Genomic DNA, 26,130 nt, shown 5'->3' on the forward strand with positions numbered 1-26,130 from the left:
TGCGTGGCCAACCAGCGGGAACAGAACTCCATGAAGCCTCAGGCTTTCCAACAGAAGGTACCTATGAGGTCGAGCAGTGCCTAGACACTTCCCTTCTCCAAGCAGGACTCATCAGTGCTCTTGACTCTCACGATACTGCAGCACGAGGTTTCACCAACCCAGCAGTCAAGCCTGGCACAAGGCTCATGCTTTTGAGCCGTGCTGCTCATTCGCACAAAGGTTTCTCTCCAAAGAAAGCTCCTCTCGGCTTCTTCCTGCTCTGCTGCTCTCCAAGAATGTTCCTTTTCCACGCTGCGTGCCCTCCGCTTGCTTCGGCGGACACACGGCCAAAAGGAGGAGGATCACGTGGACACTTGTCCTTATCCAGGGTTCTCTGCACCACTGGCTTTCCAGGTCGCTCCTTCCCAAATCCCAGTGTCGGGCCCTGCCACCCTGTTCATTTGCCTCCTGGATCCTCGTTTTCAGCCTTGTGTTGGTGCTGCATCGCATATCCTAACATATCAGTCAGTCCCAAACACACCCATCTGACAGTTGGCAATAAAATCCTTCCCTCACTTACCTCTCTGGGCTTGTGCTCAGCAATACTCACGCCGTAGGTGCACTCTGTGGGTGAGATCACCTGGGAGATGCTCTGACTCTTACCTGTCATCGGCGTTGTGCAGAGTAGGGAGACGGAAACTTGTGTTCCTGTCCAGTTTTGACTGGCTCTTTGTCCTCTTCATGGAGCCTTTCAGACGTTTATTGAAGAAGCCCTAAAACGAGAAGTCACAGCAGTGAAGCAGGGAACCTCTTGTGCCGGGAACAAATCAATCAGGGCAGTGTCACTGCATCCACACTCAGTGATTCCCACTGACCGCCATGAGGGATCTGCTGTACTGGGATTCCCCGGAGCAGAAAGAGGGGCAGGACAGGATTGTTGATGACCATTCCCCTGCATGACAGCTCTGAATTGCAACAAGCGGCACTGCTCATGTTACAGGTGAACTTCAGTGAACTCCAATTACTACTCAAAAGACTCAAAAATTAAACAAACAACCCCCCTCCGCTACTAGCAAGCAGTAGTCTTGGGTACTCAGTATTTGACCCTATGCTCCCCTCCACACACCATGTTTTCAGTTCTTGGATTAAGACTAGAAGATGCCTTGTGTCCATTGCATCCAAGCTCTCTTTTTGGACTGGGATACAACCAGCCGTACCAAAAAACAGGCAGTTTCAAAACTCTCACTATCCAGACTTGAAAATCTCTGAAGATTTCAGTATAGTGACTTCAGATACTTGTCCAGGTGCTGTTTTGAAGCAAAACTCAATCCCAAATCTACCCAGGAGCTAAACATATTACATGTCCAGCTAACCTGCCTTCTAAACAACTGCTGCTGGGCTGCTGGTACCACCGCCTGCACCTCCTCCTCCGAGCCCGCGCTCCACAGGGCCACGAGGACAGGGAGCCACGTGTTCCCCTGGCAGCGCCGCTGCAGCTCCAGCTGCTGATGGGCAGCGCCAGGCACCTCCGCGCGCGGGGAAGTCACGGCTGTTTCCAGCAGGCATCGCTCCACCCTGCGCCACAGCCCCGCATGGGGCTTGGAAGACAACACGCATTTTAAACCATATTGCATCCAGCTCCTTCCAGGGCTTGCAGGCACACGCGTTTGCGCCTTCCTCAGCACGATCCGAGCAAACAGAGAGCTCCTTAATCCAGTAGGATTCAGCAGCACTTGAGGGGTGGAATCGGCTCTCCCCCTCCGCAGAGCAGCTGCACGGAGCCACCATGGGTGCCCCTTCCTTTACCCCCTTCATTAAGAACATTACAGGCTCAGCAAAAATAACATGCCATCACCAACCTAGAGGAACTATTCTCCTAGCCAAAAATTGAATATAGAATGCAAACCCCGGCAGCAACTTCAGAAGTATTTATATAGGTTGCTGCCCACGTTAATGCTGATGTGTCACTATTTGCAGCCTTAGATCCATCCAGGAGAAAAAAGCAAACTACAGATCTCCCAGAAATATTACCCGTAATATACAGCAGCAGGTACCAAAACCACCTGAAAAAATGGAAATACTAACTAAATACTCTTTCCTCCTCAGAGCCTGTTTATACATTATCGTATTTCAACCTCCACCTCCAGTTCGATGGGAAAATTTGCTCCCCTGCAGGAAAGCCGGACTCACCGGCACTTTGAAAGGAGACGTGTTCGCCGCATCCATGGAGTTGGTCTTCTCCGACGTGCTGGTCCCCAAGATGCTCTGCCTGCAAGGAGACCTCTCTGCCGGGACCTCTGAGAGAGAAGAGGAGGGAGGTGAGTGGGCGCAGGAGGGCTCTGCGCCGCACCGCGCGGGCGCCCCGACACAGTTTCGAGTGCATTAAAACACTGCCCAATTCCTCCATCTCTGATTTACTCGCTAAATTACAACGGCATTTCCGCTCACAGACTAAAGGTTATGAATCCCACTTGCTCATAGGCAGTAATCAGTTAAAATAAAAAAAACACTGCTGCAGATCCATACTCGCTGGTATTTATGATTCGATTGCTGTTTGTTCGCTACTATTCCAAAAACTTTATATTATTACGAGCTTTCTTCAGGGATAGTGATACCCACGATGCCCTGGCACGCGGGGTTTGGATGGCGCCGGAGCCAGGACGCGCAGCCCCCGCGGGCGCTGGAGGACAAGATGGCGCATCGCGGCGGGTAAGCAAGCCGGCCCTGCAGCGCGGCGCTGCGGCTCCAGGCTGCCTGTTAATTAGGGAAATAACGAGCAAAAGAAACCACAAGTCTTCAAGTCTTATGAGTAGTTTACCTAGCAGATGCTGAGCGTGCCAACAGTTTTTGAGCTTTCTTACAAGCTTTGAGAATGAACACTAAGGAGCCGGGGGCAACTGCAGTATTAGGCCTGGAGTTGAAGCCAGTCTGGGGTAGCGTGACAGATTTGGGCTGAAGAGCCCCCGTGGTGCCCCGCAGCAGCTCACCCCCATAACGGTGCTGTGGGGCTGCCCGCTACGGGGACGCCGCCGAGCCCGGGGAGCCGCTGCCCGCACAGGGGTACCCGAGCCCCGCTCCCCCGCCGCGGGCGCGCAGGACGCAGCGCGAGCAGCACCTCTGGATGCAGAGCTGGCATAAAGCTCCGGTCGCACCCTCCTGCACCGCGAGACACGGCCCCAGGGCAGGGGACGCAGCGTGAACGGCAAGCAGCAGCACACGATGCAGCGCTGCAGGGAAGCTCCCATCGCGCCCTCGGCGTCGCACTCCTCAGCGCAGCGGGCGGGAGCATGAAGACAAGCGCCCGGTCGCGCTGGGAACCCGCGGGACACGCAGGTGCGCGGCGCTGCGGACTGGCGGCGCCTTGTGACATCACGACAACAACGGTTCCGAGCTGCACACAACGCAGGGCCATTCCCTGGTTCCCAGGGTTCCAAACAACAGGCTGAAACTACAGCTCCTCAAAGGCAGCCCTAGGGCCCGCGACAGCGCTCAGCGGCTTCGCTCCCCTCCCATCACCATCCTCTGCCCCGACCACTCATCTCTGCTCCTGAACATTCAAGTTATGTTTTTCGCTCACAGTTAAATTCCCATTTGACTCACAACACACATTGGATTCCCAGAAGAGAAATGGATCTTATAAACCGGTAGAAAGGATTATAAAGGATTACATGCCCTTATTACCCTGCTGCCAGTTGTAGGAAGAGTCTCGAGTGCCCCTTCTCCCTACAGCAAGTGCAGACTTTCATTAGAGGTCTAGGAAGAGGAAAAAATGGAGAGCAGGAAAAATGTTAATTATTCTCAGGAGAAAATCTGCACTTCTTCTGTTCATTTCTGCACAATCCTTCTCTTGCGCAGCTCTACACCCTTCCCTGCTCTAAAACTCACTTTTCCTGCCTAGCCGCTAGGACATACTCAGATTTCAGGTCACACACCCTATTTAATACGTTGTGGTGGTTTGGATGGCACAAGTATGGATGTGTATGTTTGGAGGGCACAAGTTTGCAAAGCTGCAACAGGCGCCCCCGTACTTGGTTTGCACCCGGGATGACAACACGAGCACATTCAAAACACTTGAGCCACGTGAGACAACGGCGTTACTCTGCAGCAGCTCTGCTTAGAAGGGGGTTGTGTGGGAGCGTTTGGCCATCCTGCTTTTTTTTTTTTTTTTTAAATAAAGCTTTCACTTCGGTTTGCCATGTGGCTTCATGGGTGAATAATTCCTTAAATGGGTTTTGCTACTGAAATCAGGCTTCCAGGGAATGGCAAGCCTGGAGGTTTTCCAGAAAGAGTGTCAAGATATAGACAGAGGATGACTGCACACCAGTTCCTTACCCAGCACCTTACTGTTACATTCAAGAAATAGCCCAGCCTTCATTTCTCAGCCTTCCGATTTTTATCTTTTCCATCAGCTCTCCCTTGTGCTCTTCTTTCCACGTAAGAACTTGATTTGTATCAAACAAATCAATCAAGGGATTAAATGATACAACCTTTCCCATTGTATTTGCTCTTTTACTACAGTAGACTAGACCATCCCCATTCCATTCCAAGCTCTATGTATTTTAAGAGATTACGTATTGCTGACATTGAGAGTTCCCACACACACATTCTTGCTCTGAGGCTGCATGCAGACACCAGGACATCTAAGACGTTCATTTACACTTAGTCCATATTTGAAAGATCTTCTTCTAATCTCAACTGCAAACCATTAAGGGAACTACAATTCAGCTGATTCACCAATTTCTGCTTCTGCTTTTTTCTCCATGCTTTTCAAAATCAACAATGAAAGGAATTTCTCTTCTGAACAAAGAGAATTTCTGAAGGAATAACTTGAAATCCCAAAGCAACTTTCAGTGCTAACTGCATGCAAACTTCAAATTTGCTCAGCCTTCTTCCTACGCTCTTGCCTGATTTGCTACCTCCCTGCAGGCCCCTTTAAGCCTGGAAATCTCTTTCCAAAGTTAATTTTATCTTCCTTTTATCTGATAACACCCCTCAGGATTGCACATTCAATCGTGCTACCAGCAAAAACGAACAAGGGAATCTGAATGCTTTGTGCGTCTGCAACATCAGGAGTAATTAGGGTTTATTTACTCAGTGGCAGTAGCAGAGAGCTGGTTGGTGAATGCAAACCGGGTTCACAACACACCTGATGTTATAACCAGTCTCTGAGAATTTCAGGTGAATTAATAATTCAGCGATTAATAATTTAACACAGACAGTGCAACACAAAAAAAGCACCAAGCTCTTCACAAGTGTGCCACTATGCAGAAATAATGTGCCTTTCCTCCAACAAAGCTTGACTCTGCTCGTAACTGAACGGAGAAAAATTCAGTCCATCCCTAACAAACCTGCTTGAAACAACAGGGACATCCACAGGAAACACAGAAAATCCCTCAACCCTTTGCTCGGGCTGTAAAGACTCTCCAAGTGCAAACACGGACAGGACATTAAGAATCACTACTCTTAGTCCAGTTTTAAAGCCAGTGTAGAAGGTGGAACATTTCACTAACTCCTGAAGCAGCTGAACGTTAAATTCATTGCTCATCTGGGAAGGAGAGTCTAATCCGCTCTCCGGCCTGGAATGCAGCCTGCGCGCAGGGAACGGCGGCGGAGCCGTCGCCGCACCGAGCCGGGCGACAGAATTCCCGCCGGAGCTCGTTCAGCCGCGGAGCTGGGAACGGCACGGAGGCACGGCCGCTTCCTCTTGTACATCACCTTTACAGTCGGCTTAAAAAACCACGCGATTTCATTTTTTTGTAGCCAGCACCATCCTGCCTTCCGATGATACAGCAGCATCCTTCCCACAGCTGAAATAAGGGGCATCCTCATTCCCAGCATTAACTGGAAGAAAATGAAGTAGAAAGTTAGCCAAATTCTACTTTATAGGTCTTTACTGCCACAGTTCTTTCATGTGGTAAGTTTTCCATACAGTTTGCCTTTTTTTTTTTTTATTTTACAAGGCAAACACTCACAATGTTTAAGAGCAGCTGACTTAACCATCTCTTCAGCTAGGGTAGGACTCAGACTATTTTCAAATATTCCAAGCTTAAATTATTTCCTGCAAACTGCTTTCTGGATTTGCATTTTCTCCTGCAGGTGAAGACCAGCAGACAGCCAAATTAAATCACGTTTAAGAAGTGACAGGATGTCAAGAGAAGAGAGTGAAACACAGCTTCATTCTTTAGCTGGCAGGATGCCGCTTACCCTTGACTTTCTTTCTGTGTTTTTCTTTTTTGGTTGGTTGGTTTTGTTTTCTGTTTTAAAATAAAGACCTAAACCTTAATATTTCCAGTTTAATCAGCAATTCTCAAGACATTCACAAATTCACTTCCGTAACCACCCTTAACCATATATACACAGAGGAGTCATTAAAAAACATAGTGGCTGGAGTAAATGGCAGGTAAGACCTGCTAAAAGACCTGTGACCATCCCTGCTCTCGTGAGGAAGACCACCTTCCTGAAGAAGGGACAGACCGAGACTCTTCCATGCTGTTCATCAAAACCTCTGGAAAAGAGCTGCTGCCTGGGTCTGTGGTTGAACAAATGCATAAATTGGAACTAGCCAAGCGCCAAAATGCAGAAATAAGTGTCAAGTAAAGTAACTACAGGAAAAAACAAGGTAGATTAGTCAGTCAAATTAAAGGAATGTTCTTACATTTCGAGCTGCCCACTACATCTGCATTTTCATGAGGATCAACATCTCTCAAATTGTGTAATATACAGTTAAGGGATTCTGATTTCTGAGAGAGTATTAATCCTCTGTAAGAAGCAGCTGGAAGATGAGAAGTACACGGCTAATTGAATCTGGGGTTTCATACAAACGCTGACTCTCGTGCCAGGGCACGGGCTCTCGTAACAAGCCCTTGCCTGGGACATGCTATAACAAAAGGAGCTTCAGGCTTTGTCTCTGAGTGCAAGAAGCAAGAAGTGACCTCAGCACAAACTGCTGTCCCTTACGGACTATACATGCTCCGGGCCTAAAACATGTTAGCCAATAGAGGTACCCAGTCAGCTACACCAGTAATAGTCAAAACAATTACTCACTGCAAAGAGTTTAAGAGTTTGCTACATAGCTTCACGAGAAACCAAAGCACCAGAAAACAAAAAAGCACCAAAACATCACGGCACCCCCTGACAATTAAATCACATTTCCCTAAGGAGAACGAATTGGGAAAGAAAACGGATTTGTCATTAGTCTGTTAGCACAAATACTCATTCTCTGGCAGTTTTTCTTACCATTCATTTCATTTTATATTTCATAAGGATTCGACAGTTTGATACATAAACTCCTGTTGGTGCAAGGTGCAACATACACAGAAGCATAGAATAGCTGAGGTTGGAAGAGACCTCTAGAGATCACCTAGTCCAACTCCCCTGCTCAAGCACTTTCATCTTGTACTAATACTTTCTTACCTTATTTTACACTAATTTCATACTAATATTTTCATTTACCCCTGTGAGCACCTCACTAGGAACTGAGGTACAAAGAAAACAGTTTAATAGGGTGAGGAAAGTTAAATAAATGAGATAAATAAATTTACAAAACCTCTAAATTGTAGCAATATTTAATCGTATCTAAGGAACTGGTGATTGTCACTCAGCACTCTCGAGCTGTATTTTTAGATTGATTCTTTCTAAGCAGCTGCATTGGTGGGAGCTCACCTAATTTCTTAAATGTAAAATTCCACCTTTCTTTTGCTTTACAGTAGCTTATTTAGAAAGAAACCGACTCTAGCAGGAAGTTTAAAACAGAGAAAAAGCATTTTTGCTACTTAATATCTTTTAATATCTTTTGTTGTATTAAGTATTTAACAATTATGCTTGCAGGTGATCTGGTTTTAATGTACTTTGTTACTGCACTATAACATTTAAGCTTTTACAACAGATGGACACGTAAGTACAGATGTTCTGGTGAGTCGTGAGGCTCTTTAGAAGTTAACTTACATCTAAGCAGTTTTGTCTTAGATATCAGGTCTTCTCTCAGCCTTCTCTTCTCCAGGCTGAACAGAATGGATGTCATCTATCTCCACTTCACCAAGGCTTTTGACACCATCCCTCACAACATCCTCCTGGGCAGGCTCCGGACGTGTGGGATAGATGAGTGCACAGTGAGGTGGATTAGGAACTGGCTGGATGGCAGAGCTCAGGGTGGTGCTCAGTGGTGTGGAGTCTAGTTGGAGGCCTGTAGCTAGCGGGGTCCACCAGGGTCAGTCCTTGGCCCAGTCCTGATCAATTTATTCATCAGTGACCTGTATGAAGGCACAGACTGCTCCCTCAGCAAGTTTGCTGATGATACCAAACTGGGAGGAGTATCCGATAGCCCAGAGGGCTGCGCTGCCACAAAGAGGGACCTGGACAGACTGGACAACTGGGCAGTAAGAAACCTCATGTTTTCATTCCAGAAACTTACATGCGTTGTGAGAGTCCAGCGGGATGTTCTCAGGCAGAACAGCAGCAACGGATGAACACGGAGAAAGCCATGGGAATTCCTAAAGAGCCAGACGCCCCAGTTGTGAGGGATTACAGCAAGCTTGTGGTATGTCTGTTTTCAGTGTTCTTTAGAACAAAGTGGGGAACTCTCTCCCCTCGCTGCTGTGAGGGAAGCAGAGGTTGATGGGCAGTTGTGGGCACTATTTCCACTTGCCCGGTTGCTGTCTGTGGGTCCAACAGCCTCACTCCACGCACAGCTCCTGAACAGTGTTGGCAGTCAGTTGTGCTGTGATGTGATTGTTTAGCTCCTGAAGACTTAAAGAGCTTTTCCAGAAGGTCTTATGCTATTTTAAACTTGTGTTGTCTCCATTTTGTTTTCAGCATCTGCTGGATGGTGTCACTAAGCTAACAGGGAACTTCAACATCTTTTACCTGGAAAAAATATAGGCTCTCTTCAGCCAGTGCATTTATACAGTATTTTATCACTGTTACACAGTCTGCATGCACTCTGGATATCATGCTTATTTCATATTAATTGCTTTAGTGCTTAGTTGTCATAAGACTTAGTCATTTTCGTATGGAAGACATTTATCCATATTGCAAAACCATTGTTAAAATTGGCATCATTATTTGCAGTTTCAGCAGGAGAAAAAAAAGATTGGACTTGAAGACAATGGTTCCACCCGCACAACTCCTTCAAAGCAATTAACCTTGGAGGCTGTGGAAAGCTTTTCTTGCTCTTTTTTTTTTTTCTCTCTCTCTCTTTCTTTCTCTCCTTAGGAATGGGGGGATCATGAAAGGAGGGTGCTCTTCTCAGTCTCTTACTTCCTCTTTCTCCCCCTACAAGTAGGCAAACACGGGAATACTTAAGTCCTTCCTTTCTTCAACAGCTTTAAAATAATTATAAAGCATAAGAAGAGTTGGAGATTTTTCTTTAGTCCCCCAATCATCTCTTCTGAACTTCGAAGTTCAAGTGTCTCCAACTTGATATAAAGGGAGGTTTCTGCCTGGGCAGGTTTCACAGGAATTATTCAGGTTCTCTGTTCTCTCCCTGTAAAGGAGGATTTAGGAGTTGTCAGCAGTCAGCAAATGTCTTCAGGAGGCACCCACCACCCAAGCCAGGCAATCCCAGTGTTGATTTGATTTAGGCATGTTGGAAACAGAGTCTCCAGATTCCTTCCAGAAAAATGTTCCCCCCTAATGTCTCCTTTCCATTTTTTCCTTCCAAATATTTTATCCTCTCAAAAAATTATCCACTCACCTCTATTTCTTTTTTCCTCTGCCAAAATCATTTCCGTTCCAAAGAATTTTTCCCCTCCAAAAGTCTTACACCACCAAAGCCGTTACAGGTTTTCCCAGTTTGTACTGGGAAAAAACAGCCCTATTGACTACGGAGCTGCTGCTCGGATCTGTGTCAGCCCCGTTCTCTGCTGGAGCAAACTTACTTTGGTGGCCACTTTTGTGGCCCCACGGCCGAGCTCACTCCGCTCCACTGGGGCTGCCCACAGGTCGGCCCTGAGCCCGCACTGAGCCCAGGGCAACGGCAACGGCAGAAACGCTCCCACCCGCTGCACACAGGACATCCTCTTCGGACACGCTTCCGTCCTCTGCATTTGGGGATCACAAATGAACATGAACACGTCCACGAAAGACACTTTACCAGCTAATACATTGCTCCGTTTCCAATGTCTGCTCAATCAACACCTCTACAAAGGCAGCAGCTCCCAGATCCCGACACCAGCAGCAGCAGCGACGGCATCGCGACGCCCCGGCCGCTTCTCTGCAGCGCGGCCCCCTCCGCGGAGCTGCCCTGCAAACCCACCCCAACGAGGGCTCGGGTTCCTGTCACCAGCCCCCAGCGCTCTGCAGCGGCAGGAGCCGCCCGGCCCAAGGACGCCGAGCGCCGGGGCCACGTCCTCCCCCGCAGCCGCCCCCCCTCTCGCTGCTCCCCGGCCTCCCCCCGCCCCGGCCCCGCGCGCAGCCCTCCCGGGACACCCCGCACACGGGCAGGCCGGCCCCGCGCCCCGGCCCCCCGGCCCCGCCGCCGCCTCCGCGCGGCGCTGCCCCCGCCGGCAGGACGCGGCCGCGGCCGCCCCACGGGCCGCGAGCGCCGCCCCCCCGCGCCCTTCCCGCGCGCTCCCGCCGCCGCCGCGCACCTGCCGCCCGCCGCGCATGCGCCGCGCGCCACAAGGGGCCGCCGACCGCACTGCGCACGCGCACGCGCCCCGCTCCTGCAGCGCCTCCGCCCCGACACGCGGGGGCAGCAGCGAGCGCGGCAGAGCGCACTGCGCATGCGCGCACCCCCCCCAACCACGTGGCGGCGCCGCTCCTGGGGCGCGGGGGGCGGCGGGGGGAGGGGGCGGCCTCTGCCCAGCGGTGGCACCGACAGAGCGAGAGGAAACGGCCGCAACCTGAAACAGCGAAAGTTCCGCAGGAACTTAAGGAAAAACGTATTAGCAGTGAGGGTGACGGAGCACGGGAACAGGCTGCCCGGAGAGGCTGTGGAGTCTCCGTCTCTGGAGATCTCCAGGGGCCGCCTGGACGCAGCCCTGTGCCACGTGCTCTGGGTGACCCTGCGTGTGCAGGGCTTGGACTAGGTGATCCCTGGAGGTCCCGTCCAACCTTAAGGATTCTGTGATTCTGTGAAGGAAAGAGTTAACAGCTGGAAGTGCCCCCTGGCACCAGCTGTGCCCGTGCAGAAACGCTGGGGGCTGCTCCCAAGGCCGAGACGGGGAAGCGGGAGGTCTTGCGGGGAGGGCCGGTCTCGCTGCGCTGGAATTGGCAGCGGTGCCCGGCTGGCCAGAGAGCCGATAGCCCCTGCGGAGGGATCCCAGAGCCGTGTCGCTGGCGCTGCCGGGAGCAGACACCCTCCTGGGAGTCGTCCGCAGCGTGAACCTGGCCTGAGCCTGTCCTGGGGCCGGGTCCCGGCCCTCCTGGGGACGCTGCCTGCGGCCCCTCGTCCCCCGCCGCCCTGGGCCTTTTCCGTGCGCGCGGCGGGCGCGGGAGGCAGGGCCGTGGCCGTGGCTGGGGCGCAGGCAGCTGCCCTTGTGTCAACTTTTCTCTGCCTTTATTCCTGGAGAGTTCAAGGCTCCAATGAGCATCCTTCTTGTATCTTCAAGTGTCCGAAAACGATTCTATGTTACAAGGAGAGCTGCCTCTGAGCTCTCCCTGTCTGTTATGTAGCATCTTTTAAGATCTTGGAAGTAGATGATTATCATGCTGGATTGGGTAGGGCAGGGCAATCTGAGGTGGATTTGAGAGAACTCTGAGCATTAGAAGAAATCTTGGCTGGGGGTAGGAAGAAATGGTGTTTTTGTTGGGGATAAATTTTTTTTGTTGTTGGTGGGGGCTTTGTTTTTTGGGTTTGTTCTGTATCTTTTTAGGTTTGGGGTATTTTGTTTGTTTTGTTTCCGTTTCCCTGAGCTGAAATTGCAGCAGCAGTTTCCCAGGCCAAGTCTGAAGGGGCCCCTTCCATGGGCAGCTCACACAGACGTCCCCTTCCCCCAGAGCAGGGTTCGATTGGCTGCATTTCAACACGGGCTGCTTTTTTGTGCTCCGGTTTGTAGTCTCCGCCGAGACCCGCATCCGTTGTGATTGCATCCGTTTGCTCTTATGCAGCAAATGCTGGAAGCAGATGGTTCTGATAGCAGGAGCGATGCTCGGCTTTGGTGGGCAGTTGCACTTTGGCTGCTTTTGATATTGAACGTGTCTGCACGGAGCTGGGTCCTGGAGCTGGGTTTCCTAGGCAGGGCGGTTTTCGGAGGTGCTCGGTCAGCCCATTCCCGGGTGCTCTCTGCAAATGTGGTGGTGTCTGCCTGTTAGAGCAGGAAGAGAGAGTGTGTGCTGGTGACTGTGATACTGTGGGGATGGGTGGGTGTTGCAGGTTGTTTTGTCTAACTTTGTGTGTAATTATTTTTTTCCAGGTTGTAGATAGCATTTAGAATTCTTTAAACATTTAAAAAATAAGGTAAGAATGAGTTTTTTTTTTTTTTTTTTTTTTTTAACCTCCGTCTGGGTTTTTCCCTCTGTCCCGGCTGCTCTGCGAGGAGTCGATCGTTGCCAGCGCCTGCAGGGAGCTGGGTCCTGGAGCTGGGGTTTTCTAAGCAGGGCGGTTTTCAGAGGCACTCGGTAACCCCATTCCCGGGGCTAAGGGCTAAAGCCCTAGGAGTACTGGGCTAGGATTAAAGGGTTAGGGCTGAGGTCTGAAGGGCTGTGGCCAAAGGGCTAGGACAACAAGGCTTAGGGCTAAAGGGCTTAGGATTAATTCGTAGGCAGTAAAGATCTTGACAGCTAGGGCTAAAGCACCAGGGTTCTGGGCAAAAGCGGTAGGGCTAAAAGGTAAAAGCCTAGAGGGCTAGGATGAAAAGGGTAGGATTAAAGGATGAGTGTTAAAGGGCTAGCATTAAAGTCTTAGGGCTTAAGGCTAAGGGTCTTGATCTAAAGGGATAAAAAGCTAAATGGCTGGGCTTAAAAGGTTAACATTAAAGTGCTAGGATTAATGGGCTGGGGCTATGGTTTAGGACTAAAGGGCCTGGGTTTGAATGCCTTAGGGTTAAAGGCTTTAGAACTAACAGGCTTGTGGTTAAATGGTAAAGAGATCAGGACTGTGGGGGTTAGCACTTAAGGGCTTAGGCCTAAAGGGCTAGAACAAGACTAAAGGGAAAAAAAAAAAAAAAAAAAAAAGGCTGGTATGGGAATATATAGATGAAAGGTTATTATGGCCAAGGATGAAAACAATTATCTGATCACTTGATGGATAAAGGATTTTCTGAGGCCAATAATTATAGGAGTAGTTAGGAGGAAAAGATCACCTGGTGAAGATAAAGACATGTGGGGATATAGATGTCACCCGTAGAAGATTAGGGAGTGCCTTTCTCTGGGATCGGTCACTGGGTTATTGGCACCCCTGGTGGGAAGGCTGTGAAAATACCCAAGGCCTGGGCTTAGAAGGGTCTTCTGGGCTGTTCCTGCTCCTCTGTGATTCCGCACAGGCTAAGATAAAAGCAGCAGTGGGAAAGGGTAGGATGAAAGGCTAGGGCTACAGCTTGGGGCTAAAAGGATAAGAATAAAGAGGTACGATTTTGGGCTAAAGGGGTTTAAGGCTAGGATTAAAGGCTCAGAATAAATCCCTAGGGCTTTAGGGCCGAAAGGCTTTGGAACGACAAGCTTGCTTGTACTTCCCCATGTTCGCTGCCATTCTCTAATCAGAGTGATGACACTGTGCAAAGATGCACGACACTCCTGTTTGGTGGTAGTTGGGGGTGATGGGAGTCAGGGCTCCTCTGTTTTCTTTCCTTGTGTGTGTGCGTGTGTTGTTTTGTTTGGCTTTGATTATCACAGTATCAATATACAGTAGCAATGCTGATCCTGCTGTTATGTCATGCTGCCTCAGCGACCTCCAGCAAACTCCCTTTCTAAGTAGTTCCTTATCTTTTCTAAATAAAATGACTGGTGGTGTTCTTAAGTCACACTCTCGTGTGTGTTCCTTCTCGGCTATCGGATCCAAAAAAACCCTTTTGCTCCTCTGTGTCGAATGAGTGCAGAAAAAGAGCAAAGGGAAGATAGGTGGCCCTGCAAACCTTGACTCACTTTAATCGTGCCAGATCAGTAACCACAGCCATAACACTCATGAGTAACTGATGGAGTGATCAGACCAGCGGGAACATTTCTGGAGCATTTCTAGAAAGGCCCAAGGGTAATTCAATGGCATCTTCCTGCCTCTTGAGTCCTGTGTTAGGGAGAGCACAGCTAAAGGGCATGTGCTTTCTTGTGCTTCAATGCTCTCTTTCCCCTGCACACACTGAGGGATGAGGGTGGCTTTAAGGCAGACGCACTCCCTGTTTTCCTTCCAGCACGTTTTATAGCTAGGGCAGCTTCTCTCTAGCTGGAAGCTAGATAGGTTTCATACAGAATTGTTTTAAGTCAATGAAATATGGAAGCACTGAAGCTAAAGGTTAAGCTACCCTTAGACAAGTCCCTTAGACATGGTCAGGCGTAACTTTCAGTCCTGCAGTGGGGAGCTGGACTGGCCTTTTGAAACAAAACACAGCAGAGAGCTGTTGTTAGAGAATTGACAGAGGTGCCTTTGGTGGCAAAGCACTTGCTATGGCCGGGAGCAGCCTCCATCCTACTGGAGAGGCCGTTGCTCAGGGATGGCACGTCGCAAAGGCACCACACCGATGGCTCTGTGTTTGTGATATCCAAGGCTCAAAGGGCTGCTTGGCCCCGGCAGCTGGTTGCCAGCGGCTCTGGCGGAATGTTTGCTCTGGAACCTGCAGTCTCCCTGGACAGCGCTTGTGCTTCGACACCGTTTCCTCCCTAAGCTGGAGCATCGCTACTTTGCCCTGCCTTCTTTAAAGGACAACTGCTCCTTTTTCCTCCCATCTCAAGCCAGCAAGAGCCTTCCAAGGGACAAGCGGCCTGGCTAAAGCAAGGGCTGAGCAAACGGAGCGCAGTGGCCGAGGTGCAGCAGGCGCCAGCATGCGTGCCTGCCCTGGAGAGCAGGAGCAGGAGCCGGGCGAGAGCTCCTCTGCTCCTCCGCTGACAGCCAGCCAGGCAGCCAGCGGCACCTCCACGCAAGAGCTGCAGCCAGCACCCGCGCCTGCACCTCTCTGTGCTGCCCATGAGGGGCAGCAGCCCAGCTGCAGCTCCACCACAAGGGCTGACCACTGCCTCCAGGTGCCAGCTCCACAACAGCCCTGGCATCTGGCGCCCACAGCTTTGCCAGAAGCACCGGGCTCTGCCAAGCACACACATGGCACATTGCCTCCCGAGAGGCATCCCGGTCCCACAGGCAATGACCCCATGAACATTGTCTTCAACTGCATTGAGGATTTGGAGGAAATTTCTGAAGAAGAAGTAGAAGAGCCCTGGGATCTGACACCCCCATCTCCTTCAGAAGCACCGGGCTCTCCCAAGCATACAGATGGCACATCGGCTCACGAGACCAATCCCTTTCCAACAGGCAACAAGCCACTCAACATCCCTTCCTACTGCAATGAGGATTTGGAAGACATCTCCAAGGAAGAATTCAAAGATCCCTTGGAAAAGGAGGAGTTTGTGCAAATCTGCTTTACAGATTTGATGCTTGCAACCTCCACCAAGAAGAGACCAAGGCAGATGTATGTCAAGGTGCGTCATGACAAAGAAAGGGCCACAGAGGTGAAAAATAGCACTCCGCTCCCACCAGAGGACTGCTGTCGTGTTGAGGCCATGGGTGCAATGGGAGCTGCTGGCATGTCCAAGGCAGAGGCCTTTCACGGGACATTTCCTCCCTCACCACACACTCAGGACGGCGCCTGCAGCACACCCAGTACTGCTGCTCAGCCACACAATGTGCTATGGACCGTGGCCAGCAAAGACACCAACCACCCTCAGCCTGAGCTGGGAGCAGCATCAGGCAGCAGCCACAAGCAGAATCCAAGAGGGAATCACAAGAGGAGCCTCGCTTCCCCCTCCTCCCCTCCCACTCCTACAGAGCAGTCTCCAGAAGAAAGGTGTCCTGAACAGCTCCCACCGAAGAAGCGCTATCGCTCCTGCTGCCAGGAGGGAAGCAAGGGTTTCCCTCTGCTACGGTGAGCTGCCGCTCTCTTGCAGCGTGCCAGCCCCTGAGCATCTGCACCCAGCCTGCCCTTCCCAGCACTGCTGCCTCAGCCGCCTCCAGAAAAGTCTCATTGTTTTTTTCCCCCTCCCTTTCTAAGTAGTCCGTTATGTTTTCTAAATAAAATGACGGGTGTTGTTCTCAAGTTACACTCTTGTGTGTGTTCCTTCTCTGCTATTGGATACATAAAAACTGCTCCTAAGCAAGCTCTTGGGGGAAGGAGCAGGAGGGTACAGGGACATTCTACCACACCTAGAAGAATGGTATTCCAGCTGAATAATTAAGCCATTCTTTACACTATGCTCAGATGACTCTGAGGATTGGAGCGAATAATACAAGAGCATGAATGAGAAGAGAATGCCGTGAAAAGCATTGCACAAAATACTAGTTACTAGTGGAGTGGCTCTTCATTCAACGCAAGTCCATCTCCAGCTCTGCCAAGGACAAAAATGTACTCTTTGTAGAAGAGGTGGAACTGTAATATCAGAATTGTTTTCCAAATGTCAAGATTAAATTAATTAGAATTATATTAATTTTCAAAATTAAGGTTAGAATGATTAAATAACAGCCTTTTTAGATGAAAATAATGCTGTGCAATGATGCTTGGGTGTAGGTAGGATTTATACAAGCTGATGTCAAAAGAGGATCTGAGGATGTTGAAAGAGGATCTGAGTCCCAAAAGGGACCCATAGAACTGCCATGAGTCAAGGCACTGGGAATACCATCCAAATGAGAGCTCTAAAATGGTGAAAGGACCTAAATGAGAGGCCTCTCCATTCTGCAGCCTCGCAGCGTTATTGCAGGAAGCCAAGCTTGCGCAGGTCGGGTCGCCTCTTCCTCGTCCCCCTGCCACCACCCACTTCTCTGCTGCGAGCAGGAAAGCTGCCTCCAGCACAGCACGGAGACGGCACCAAGAGAGGCACCGTTCTGCCCTCCCGCGCCTAAATCTCTCACTCCCATGGGCAGCACAGGGGCAGCGTGCTCTCTATCTGCTTCCCTTTGCTCTCCTCTGCTCTGGACAAAGGTTTTGCAGACAAGTCAAGGTTATTGCCAGCAGGAGGGGCACACAAAGTGATTTTGGCCGTGCAGCACGGCTGCCACAGTCAGCGGCAGAGGTTTCTCCCCTTCCTACGCTTTGCCAAAGAACCTCTGCCAAAATAGGTCACGATGGGCTGGAGGCTCTTCAAGGCTCTGAACCCAGGGCACAACTGGAGCCCTCCATGTCCCATGGTATTCCCATATCTTCCACCCCCAATTCACAATACTGATGCAATTAACTCATCCTCTATATTCCCATATTAGTTGGCCTCAGAAAAACCTTTATCCATCAAGCAATCAGGCCACTGTTTTCATCCCTGCCTACACCTGCCTTTCTTCCTACATATTCCTATACTTGATGGTCCGTATAGATCTGCCCACAGAACTTCCTCAGGCTGCCAAGAGAAGCTGCAGAGGCTCTCAGAACCAGAGCACTGCAGAGGCTCTCAGCTCAGGAGTGCTACATGCCAAGCAACTGCCCTTACCCTCTTTCTTTACAATTTCCTATCTCACAACACAAAGTAAAGCCTAGGAGTGTTCCACGTCCTCAGCAGTGCACCACCTCCCAAGGTAGGAAGGAGAAAAATATGCAGAAACGAGAGCCATTCCATAGCTGTCATGTTCCCCTCATGTTTGTTCTTCTTTTTCACTCCTCAGCCCCAGTTATTGGTGCTATTTCCTGCATTTATAGAGCTCAATGGGACTTCAGCAGCAGCCTCTCCAGTGTTTTTCTTCATGCAGCATCACTGCCATAGCAGTGTTTCTTGCAAGAGAAAGTCTTTTCACATGCAGAGTGGAACTAAGTGCCCCCCACACACACTACAGAAGCCTACAGAAAAGTCCCTCCCAATTCTTGCAGTCCCCAACTGCCCCACATCCAGAGGGACTGCTAGTGAAAGAGGCAAGCACAAGGCAGAAGAAACGCTGGTAGTGCCTGACCCCATTGAAGGCAGAGGAAAGGCTCAAAGGGCTTTTACACCTGCTTGGACTAAGAAGAGCAAGTAGATTGAGGCTTGCCAAGGAAGGGCTTTCATGGCCAAAATACAGCATTCCTGTGGTAGCCAGCCATAGGCTTTGCCCTCACCACTTCTTTGGCTTCTCTTCTGTTTTTTCTCTTTCAGACATCTCACCTACCTTTCTTCTCAGAGTGCCTAGGCACTCCACACACACTATACACACCAACAGATACAGAAATCAAAAGCTTATCTGTGGCCAAGGGACATCTGCATCCTATTCCAAGTGCAATGGAAAGAGGTTGCTTTGATGGAGATGCTCCTCTGTCTTTACTGCTCCTTTCACTTTACTCTTTTGACTTTACTCAATAATTTAGAAAGCTTAGACTGGGAAAAAAAAAATCCAAGGGAGAATGTTCCCTTTAGCCCCGCTTCATGCTAATGGCCCCTAAGGCCTGGAGTTCCTCCCTTAGCCCAGATTCTCCAACACTCCTCCCAGGTACCCCAGTGACCTCCCAATTTTTTGTTGCCACAGACTGGGCGTTCCAGTGAGCAGCACCAAGGCCCTTCAGCTGGAAAGCTCTCTAACCCATCTCTCGCACAAGCAGGAAACACTTCAATGGAAAAGGACAGAGGAGAACATGCTGTTTCTTTCAAAATTCTTCTATTTTATATTGCTCTGCGCCTCTCCTGCCATCTCCTTCTTTCTTCCCTTTCCTTCCTTTTTATATCTTCGGCCACTGAAGCCCAGAAGATCTTTTTCTCCTCCTTCAGGCAGTGGGCGCACATTTCCTGCAGGCCACAGAAAGGCAATATCATAGAATATTAGTCTCACCTTTTTCTTTCTTCTTTTTTTTTTTCTCTTTTTTCTTTTCAGAGGAGTAGATTGTGTTCTTCTGTGCTTTCTCTTTGTCCCTTTCTGTCAGCAGCGTTTTGCTTACAAGGCACAGTGCAGAGCCCCATTCCGCATTGAATAAAGATCTAAACAATCACTGGATATCTACAATCTACAAGGAAACTGCATATTTTCAATTACAGAAAAGTTCACAGTATCACTAGAAGAAAACATTGACCAAACAAAAAGCTCTGAAGATGTTTCTGAGAATATTTGTAGGAAGAATATGCTGACAAAATTTGGAGCAACTAGCAGGTTAGAAATTCAGAGCCAGAAGAAGCTACTGCATGTTCCAGTGGCCTCATAGCAAGGGCTCGCTCCTCAGCAGCCATTCAAGTGTGTTCACAGAGCTGTCTCCAGGCTGACACAAGAATCCCACCACTCCATTCAACCAACCTACCTGTCCTGTGGTTGGACATCCTTCGCAAACAGGCGTTGCTGCCTGGCCTTGTGCTGCAGGGCTTGTCTGCCCTTGGGAGTTGCTAGGACAGGGTGGCAATCTGAAAGCACACGAGGAGGGGAGGACATGAGCGTGTGGGATGAGTTTCCTCCCCTCCTTGCACTCACGGGCTGAACAGCTGCTTCTGCAGCAGGAGGTGCTTCTGCACAAGTGTTTTCCTGAGCAAGAGAAGCCAAAAAGGGAAAGGCAAATGCCCGAGATGTCACACTCAGCTGTGCCCCAACACTGCCCACCTACAGTGCAGGTAGTGTAGGCCTGGGTGCCCTTTTGAACAGACAGGAGAATAAGAGGAGCAGGGTCAGTACTCAGATACCTGCCCTGTCAAGAAGTTACCAAAAGAACCTTTTGACTTCCTCGCTTGTCATGAGCTGCTTCTAGACCCAGCACGCAGGACAGGTGCTCAAGCCATTCTGGAGCTCATATGGCCTCTAAATGCTGAGGAAGCCTCTCCCTCACACAACAGAAAAGACACAATCTCCCAAAATTGTTTCTCTGGGGGGATGTCCTCACCTGGAAGAAGGCACTGCTGTCTTGGCCACCTCCCTTGCTTCCTCCTGGATGGTGGGCAGCACAGGAACTTGTGCCCGCTTTTGAGCACAGAGCCTCCTCTGGCTAATAAGGCACCTTGCAGGACTCCCTGAAAGGATGGATCAGGAGAAAGTGCCATTACGGAGCTGAAGACAGTCGCACAGTGCTCCCTGCACCACCAAGGCCCTCTCCTCTGGAGACTGAACAAACCCACACCTCCCAGCTTCTCCTTGAACAGCACATGTGCCTGTCCCCTAGGGACCTTTGTGGCAATGCTCCCTTTTCTGGCAACTTACTACCTTGCGCTGCTGCAGCGTGGAGGAGGCCAGATTTGGAGCCTGCTCTTTTCAGTGCCCTCTCATCCTCACACCTGCAAAGGGGAGGCATATAAGGATGCATGAGACAGGAGAGTCCCCTGGAAAGCTGCTCTGCACTTGTCGGCCCGGAACCAGGAAAAGCCAGGTCACGGTGACAAGGGGGCAATAACCTTCCAGAGCACAGGGAGACTTTGTGTCCTGGGGAAACATCTCTGCGCCCGTACAAGCACAGCATTGTCCAAGGCTCTCACCTCTCAGGAGACTCTTCTCTATAAGCACTCTTCCCCATTTCGGCAGACACCACCCTCGCTCGCTCTGCCAGTTCCTCAGGCGTAATCCTCTTTCGAGCGAGGAGTCGCTTGCAGGCACGGGTTAGAGGAAGGCTCTCTGACAGGGTGAAAGAAGAACACTCTTCAGAAAGCCAGGCCAGCTTGGACCATGCTTCATGTGCTGCCAAGAGTGCTGTGCCACCAAGGACAGCCATTCCATTGCCTCTCCTGGCAACCCCTTCTAAGGGCTGAAGGATGCCCCCATGAATTTCCTTCCTTTGTGTGCTGCTCCTCCTGAAACCTCTCTCTGTTGCCCCTTCACCCACCCCAGGGTACACCTGAGAAATCTCTGCCTCCTCTATAATAAACAACACGGTGTGAGGATGTGGTGTGATTGGGCGCCACAGGAAGCATTAAAGCCAGCCTCCCCGGCATTCCCGGCTCCACATGCTACTAACCTAGTAGCTTAAGTGTCTCCCAATAAGTTAGGCGCTTCTCCGTGCCAAGCTTGGTGGCTGCATCCTCCCTTTCTGCTGCCCTTTTCTCATTGGAGGCGTTTCTGGGAAGAGTAGAATTTTTCCTGGATAGTCTTGTGGGTGCCATGCAGAGACTCGTCCTGGAAACAAGGAGACAAAAATGAGAACGACATAGCAGTCTCACAAGATACTTTAGATGTTTGCCATGCAGCAAGAAAGCAGAGGGCATGGTGGCAGCAGGTAATAACATTTGCGAGTCAAGAAGGGCTTTGCACCCCAGCCACACAAGGATCAGAGAACAGCAGCAGCCCTCTTGCCTTCTCAAAGGCTCTCACCTCCTGGGAGATGTGCTCTTCTCTCTCCCTTCTGCTGTCACTGTGAGCCTGCTATGTCTCTGGGAAGAATGGCTCTGATGGGAAAAGATGGTCTTCCCAGAAAGATTCCCTAAAAGGGCATAGGAGACAGAACATCAGCCATACTCTACCATTTCAGTCCTGGCTTGAATACCCTGCTAAGAAGACTAAAAAATCTTGTCAGGTGTTATATTCCCTTTGCTGGAACTGTCCTTACCAGCCTCTACTTCCACCTTCCTTTGGGTGCTAGGAATAACAGGAGCACGGGCCACTGCTGCTACTGCTGCTGGAGGTCTTGGGAAGAGCTTGCATTTGGACCTGGAAGCCAGAAGAGAGAAAGCAGCCTAAGAGGAGAGGCCCGCTGTTTCTGGGTAGGTGCTCGTCCTGCAGCAAGCATAGGGCATGGTGGGAGGGGGTAACCACCCTTCTTAACTCAGAAGGACAATGTGTGCAGGAAACACATCCCCGTGCCACAAGTACCAGTGCACAGTATTAGGCCAAGGGCCCTCTCCCAGGTTCTCACCTCATAGGAGCCTTGATCTTCCCCTCTCCTTTGGCTGGTGCTGTGACCCCGCTCAGACTTCCTGAAGAGTAGCTCTGCTGGGGAAGCAGGCTCTTCCCAAGAGAGCTTCCTGAAAGTGGGGATAAGAGGGAGCTGAACGCCTGTGCTAGTCCATGCATGACCTTAGTGCCTTGACTAGAATTTCCCAGCAAGAAGAACAAACCTCTGAACAAGTTCCTACCGGGTCTTACATTACCTTTGCTGATGTTGTCATCACCAGCCTCTTCTTGCCCACTCTTCTTTGGGCCTGGTCTTCCATGTGAATTGACCGCTCTCGGTGGTGGAGGTCTTGGCAAGAGCTTGGGTGCACCCCTGGAATGAAGAAGAAGACAGAGAGATGATCCTGAGACTGCTATCTGCTGGTTGTGCAGCAAGAAAGCCCAGCGTGGGGTGGGACAGGGCAACCACTCCGAGAGACGCATCTGCCTCCCACAAGTAGCAGAGCACAGGATTTGCTCCATTGCCTCCTCCCAGGCTCTCACCTCGCAGGAGGATTGCTCTTGCCCACTCCTTCTGCTGGCGCTGTGGCCCCCTTTATGCCACATGAAGAACCGCTTGGCTTGGGGACGAGGCACTTGCCAGGAAGCTCTCCTGAAATGGAGGATGAGAGGAGAGCTCCTTAGAACTGGAGCTCTGGCGGAGGGAGTTTTCCAGGAGATGACATTTTCTCTTTTTGGGTCCCTACACGTGAGGGGAGCTCATTTTGGCACGTCTCTACAACTCTCACGTACACAGACTTTTTTGCAGCATATTCAGTCCTAGCCCCCTCTTCTCATGAAAGGAATATTTGGCACAAGGGCTCCACCCCTTCCACAGCTCTACCACTAAAGGCAGAATTTGTCCCCCAGAAGGCTGATGGGCTCTGCCTACAATTTTCCTCTTTTCTACTACAAACCAGGGGGCAGTTTGCAATGTTTGTGGCTGTGAGGGAAGCCAGGCCCACGCAAGCGTCCTTCAGCCCTGCCAACTGCACTTTGGAGTGCCGGGCATCCTCTGAGCTTGATTTGTATTGCATTTCTTAGATTTGTCACAACATTAGGTGCAGGTGCCGCAGGTGCGTAATCTCGTAACCCACGCATTTACAAGGTGTCTCAAACGCCATAGCAGGAAGGCCAAGATGGACGTGTCCTAAGCTTGCTTGTGGGTCTGCTCTTACGTTACCTGCTTTTTTATTGTCAGCATCCTCTTCTGCTGCCCATAGAGCGCTGGGCTTTATGGACACCGTGGCCAGTTTTGTGCCTCTTCTCTTTGGAGGCAGCTCAAGCTCAAGCCTGTAACAGGTGGACAGCATGAGTTACATCACAGGGTATTTCATGTCTGTTGGGAAGTCCACAGCAGTCCAAAGCACAATATGCAATCTCTTCGGGGCCTTGTTTGGAAGCTGAGTTGCCCAATACAGAACTCCAGTGCCGGGAGATGTAGAAACATTATTGTCCCCAAGCTGGGGCGCTTTGGGGGCCTTACTGCAAGAAAGCATACGCTAACATCAGAGAGTGCTTTCAGCCCAGGACTCCCATGTTGTTGCTAAATTCTGGGGAGAACAAGCTCTTCTTGTTCCGTTAGCCCTGCTGAAACTGAAATCTTGCTTCCTGTCTCTGTCACAAGCATGGACTGACGGCTTACATGTGCTGCTACCATTCAGGAGCTGAGAAGCTGCTAGCTTGGGCAGCCACCGACTGCACAAGGCAGCATACTCACTTTGGAAACACGAAGACACCAAGCGAACACATCTGAAACACAGTGGCTTCGGTGCTTCGTATCACAGAATCCTTCGTCCATGGAGTCTGCAGCAGAGATGGAGACAGCTTTTAATTAACACAGAGGGTCTCAAAGCCATCGCTTCCCAAAGGTGTGTGTGGGGAAGTGAAAGGCAGAGCTACTTGCATCTTTGCTCTGACCCAAGACACCTCTTCTACCTTGCAAAGACCACAAAATGCTGCAGAGGAAAGCTGCAGTGAGCTTACAGTACTGCAGATCATGACAAGCCCCTGTGCCTCACTGGGTTCTGGCTGCCCAATGGCAAACAGATGAATGGAACGTTGGCTGGATTTCAAAGGCAAGGAGCACTGTGGAAATGACCAACTTACAGAGAGCAGGTATTCCAGAAGGTATCCTGTCCTATCCATGGCACGAAGAAACTCCTCATAAAACCTCATTTTTGCTCTCTTTTCTCTGACAACCAGAATGCCGATGTTTTTGAAAACAAAGTCAGCATCCTTCCCGTTGGCTAAGACCCGAGAGAAGAAGCGCAGGGTCTCCCGGATACAGGCTTCCACTATATGCCGAGGGTACCGGGTGTCCAAGGTTATCAGAGCCGAGTTCAGAGGAACGGTTCGCAGAAAACCTAGAAAAAAAGCAGCAGAAGGTTGAAGGGAGAGCAGGGAGAGTTCCTTGTACAGAGTGTGGAGGGCCTTAAAGAGCACCAGTTTCCTCTGAATTCACTGCCAGTTGCTAAAGCTGTTCCAAGACAGACAGTCTAACACTGGTGTTTGCACAGAGAGTGAAAACTCTACGTAGGGTGAAAGGCAAAGCAAAGGCTTGAATCTGACTGCTTACCAGGAGTGTCCTCACAGGCAGGTGTGAGGCCTAATGGCTGTGCAAAAGAGGTAGAAAGTAAAAAGAAAGGCCGCCGAACAGCCACAGGAGCACGGTCCTTCACATAGATGTCATCGTTCAGGAGGCAGAATGTCCCTATTTCCATTCGGACAGCCTGAGGACAGAAGAGAAGGGCAGGGAGAAAACAGATTTGTTTAGGCAGGCAAGTTGGCTAATGGCTTGTCAGAATGTGGCCATGGTGCTTGGTGTCCTGCCCACGCCAGGGGTGCAAGGAGGCTCCCTTGATTGGGACAGCTTAGGAGAAGATCTGCAGCCCGGCCCTCTCTCACCTCTTCCCGCTCCAGCCAACAGCTGGAGTGGCAGAAGCAGAGCAACTGCCCTATGCTAGGTCAGCTGGTCACCTCAAAGGGACATCCCACAAGTGGGGCAGAGCCTGACAAGGGTCCAAGGCTGCCTGGGCTTGGTCCTTCCACTCTGTTAGTGGGGTCTGGAGAAGGCCCTGGAAGTGTGCAGCACTTTCTTCTAGTAAAGCTGGCCTTTTTTCTTGCTCTCAACTGGCAGAGAAACTGCTCTGCACCACACTGGACAAGCGCAGGGAACTGCCAGGAGCTCTTTCCCGCTTCAAGGGAGGGGAAGCATGATGGCAGTTGAGGGCACAGGGCTGTGTCAGAGCTACCCGCAGCATCAGAATTTGAGGGGAGAAAGTGGATACCTTGTCTAGAATCAGTTCTCTGAAAATGTAATTCGACACACCACCCCAGATAGCAACGATATCTGGAAAGCAAACGAGAGACGTATGTGCTCTAAGTCAGCAAGCTCACGATGGTCCTGGCCTCTCCTAAGCAAGGAGACAGGAGACGCAAGGGGAATCAGGCAGTCCCGCACCCTGCCATGCCCTTCCAAAGATCAAAAGCACATGAGACAAGGGCTGAGCAGCCTTGTGTCAGCCTTTCTGGCAGCCTCCCTAGAGTCCGCTCAGAGCCGCAACACATTCAGCCTTCTGGCCAGGAGACACCTTTCCCTCTAGCACATCTCTCCAAGCGCACAGCAAGCCAGCATGAGCCAAGGCCTAGGAAAATTCACCCATGGACTTCCAGCCTGGCACGACATGCAGCCATGCCCACAGGAGCCTCAGAGGCTCCAGGAATGGCCAGGTTTGACCCCGGCAGGGGCGAGGTTTGCCCACATTTGACTCCTATTCATGCACACTCAGCACTCCTGATGTGGCAGCTCCAATCCTTCTCCCAGTAGGGAGCTCGGAGTGTCCACGACCTTCTTCAAGGCAACAGAGCCCAGATTTCAGGCTGTCATCTTAACTCCCAAGCCAGTGAGGGGCAACACAGACCTCCTGCACGCGCACCAGAGTCTACATAGCAGTTCTCACACACACTCCTCTTCACATACTCATAGGAAATCGCTGCTGAAAGCCTTACCATCAGTGGTGAGGTCGCGGAGAGTTGGGAACATGTTAGGCTTCATGCCTTCCATATTTCCACACGCTCCCTCTAGGTGAGGACTGCACGAAGAGGGCGGAAAGGGAACTTCCTCCTCTCCAACCGTCTCTCACCTACACTTCACCAAACGGCCTTGCGCTGGTAGCCCACTGCCTCCCTTTGCCTTCCCCAACTCTTGGGAAAGCAGCTCCTGAGAAGGGAAAAGCAGCCCAGAGAGCAGCAGCCAGCGACTGGAATCTCGCAGGCCTCACAGTGAAGTG

The 26,130-nt window shown here is 50.6% G+C and overlaps 1 protein-coding gene across 1 annotated transcript in view; it reads right to left on the reverse strand.

Annotated features, from left to right (window-relative positions):
* LOC148591750 (ras GTPase-activating protein nGAP-like) overlaps positions 1-25,883 on the reverse strand; it is a 113,237-nt gene extending 87,354 nt beyond the window's left edge. The window contains 14 exon segments of the mRNA XM_088536998.1: positions 643-752; positions 2,170-2,276; positions 20,183-20,253; positions 21,281-21,389; positions 21,516-21,616; positions 21,822-21,930; positions 22,057-22,172; positions 22,343-22,451; positions 23,022-23,131; positions 23,559-23,644; positions 23,948-24,204; positions 24,417-24,570; positions 25,129-25,190; positions 25,850-25,883. Of these exon segments, the coding sequence (XP_088393124.1) occupies positions 643-752; positions 2,170-2,276; positions 20,183-20,253; positions 21,281-21,389; positions 21,516-21,616; positions 21,822-21,930; positions 22,057-22,172; positions 22,343-22,451; positions 23,022-23,131; positions 23,559-23,644; positions 23,948-24,204; positions 24,417-24,570; positions 25,129-25,190; positions 25,850-25,883 (1,535 nt within the window).
* Between the last annotated feature and the right edge of the window lie 247 nt (positions 25,884-26,130).

This window comes from Tinamus guttatus, unplaced genomic scaffold (assembly GCF_059628265.1).
Source record: "Tinamus guttatus ecotype Peru unplaced genomic scaffold, ASM5962826v1 Tinamus_guttatus_pri_ptg000712l, whole genome shotgun sequence".
Taxonomy (NCBI): Eukaryota; Metazoa; Chordata; class Aves; order Tinamiformes; family Tinamidae; genus Tinamus; species Tinamus guttatus.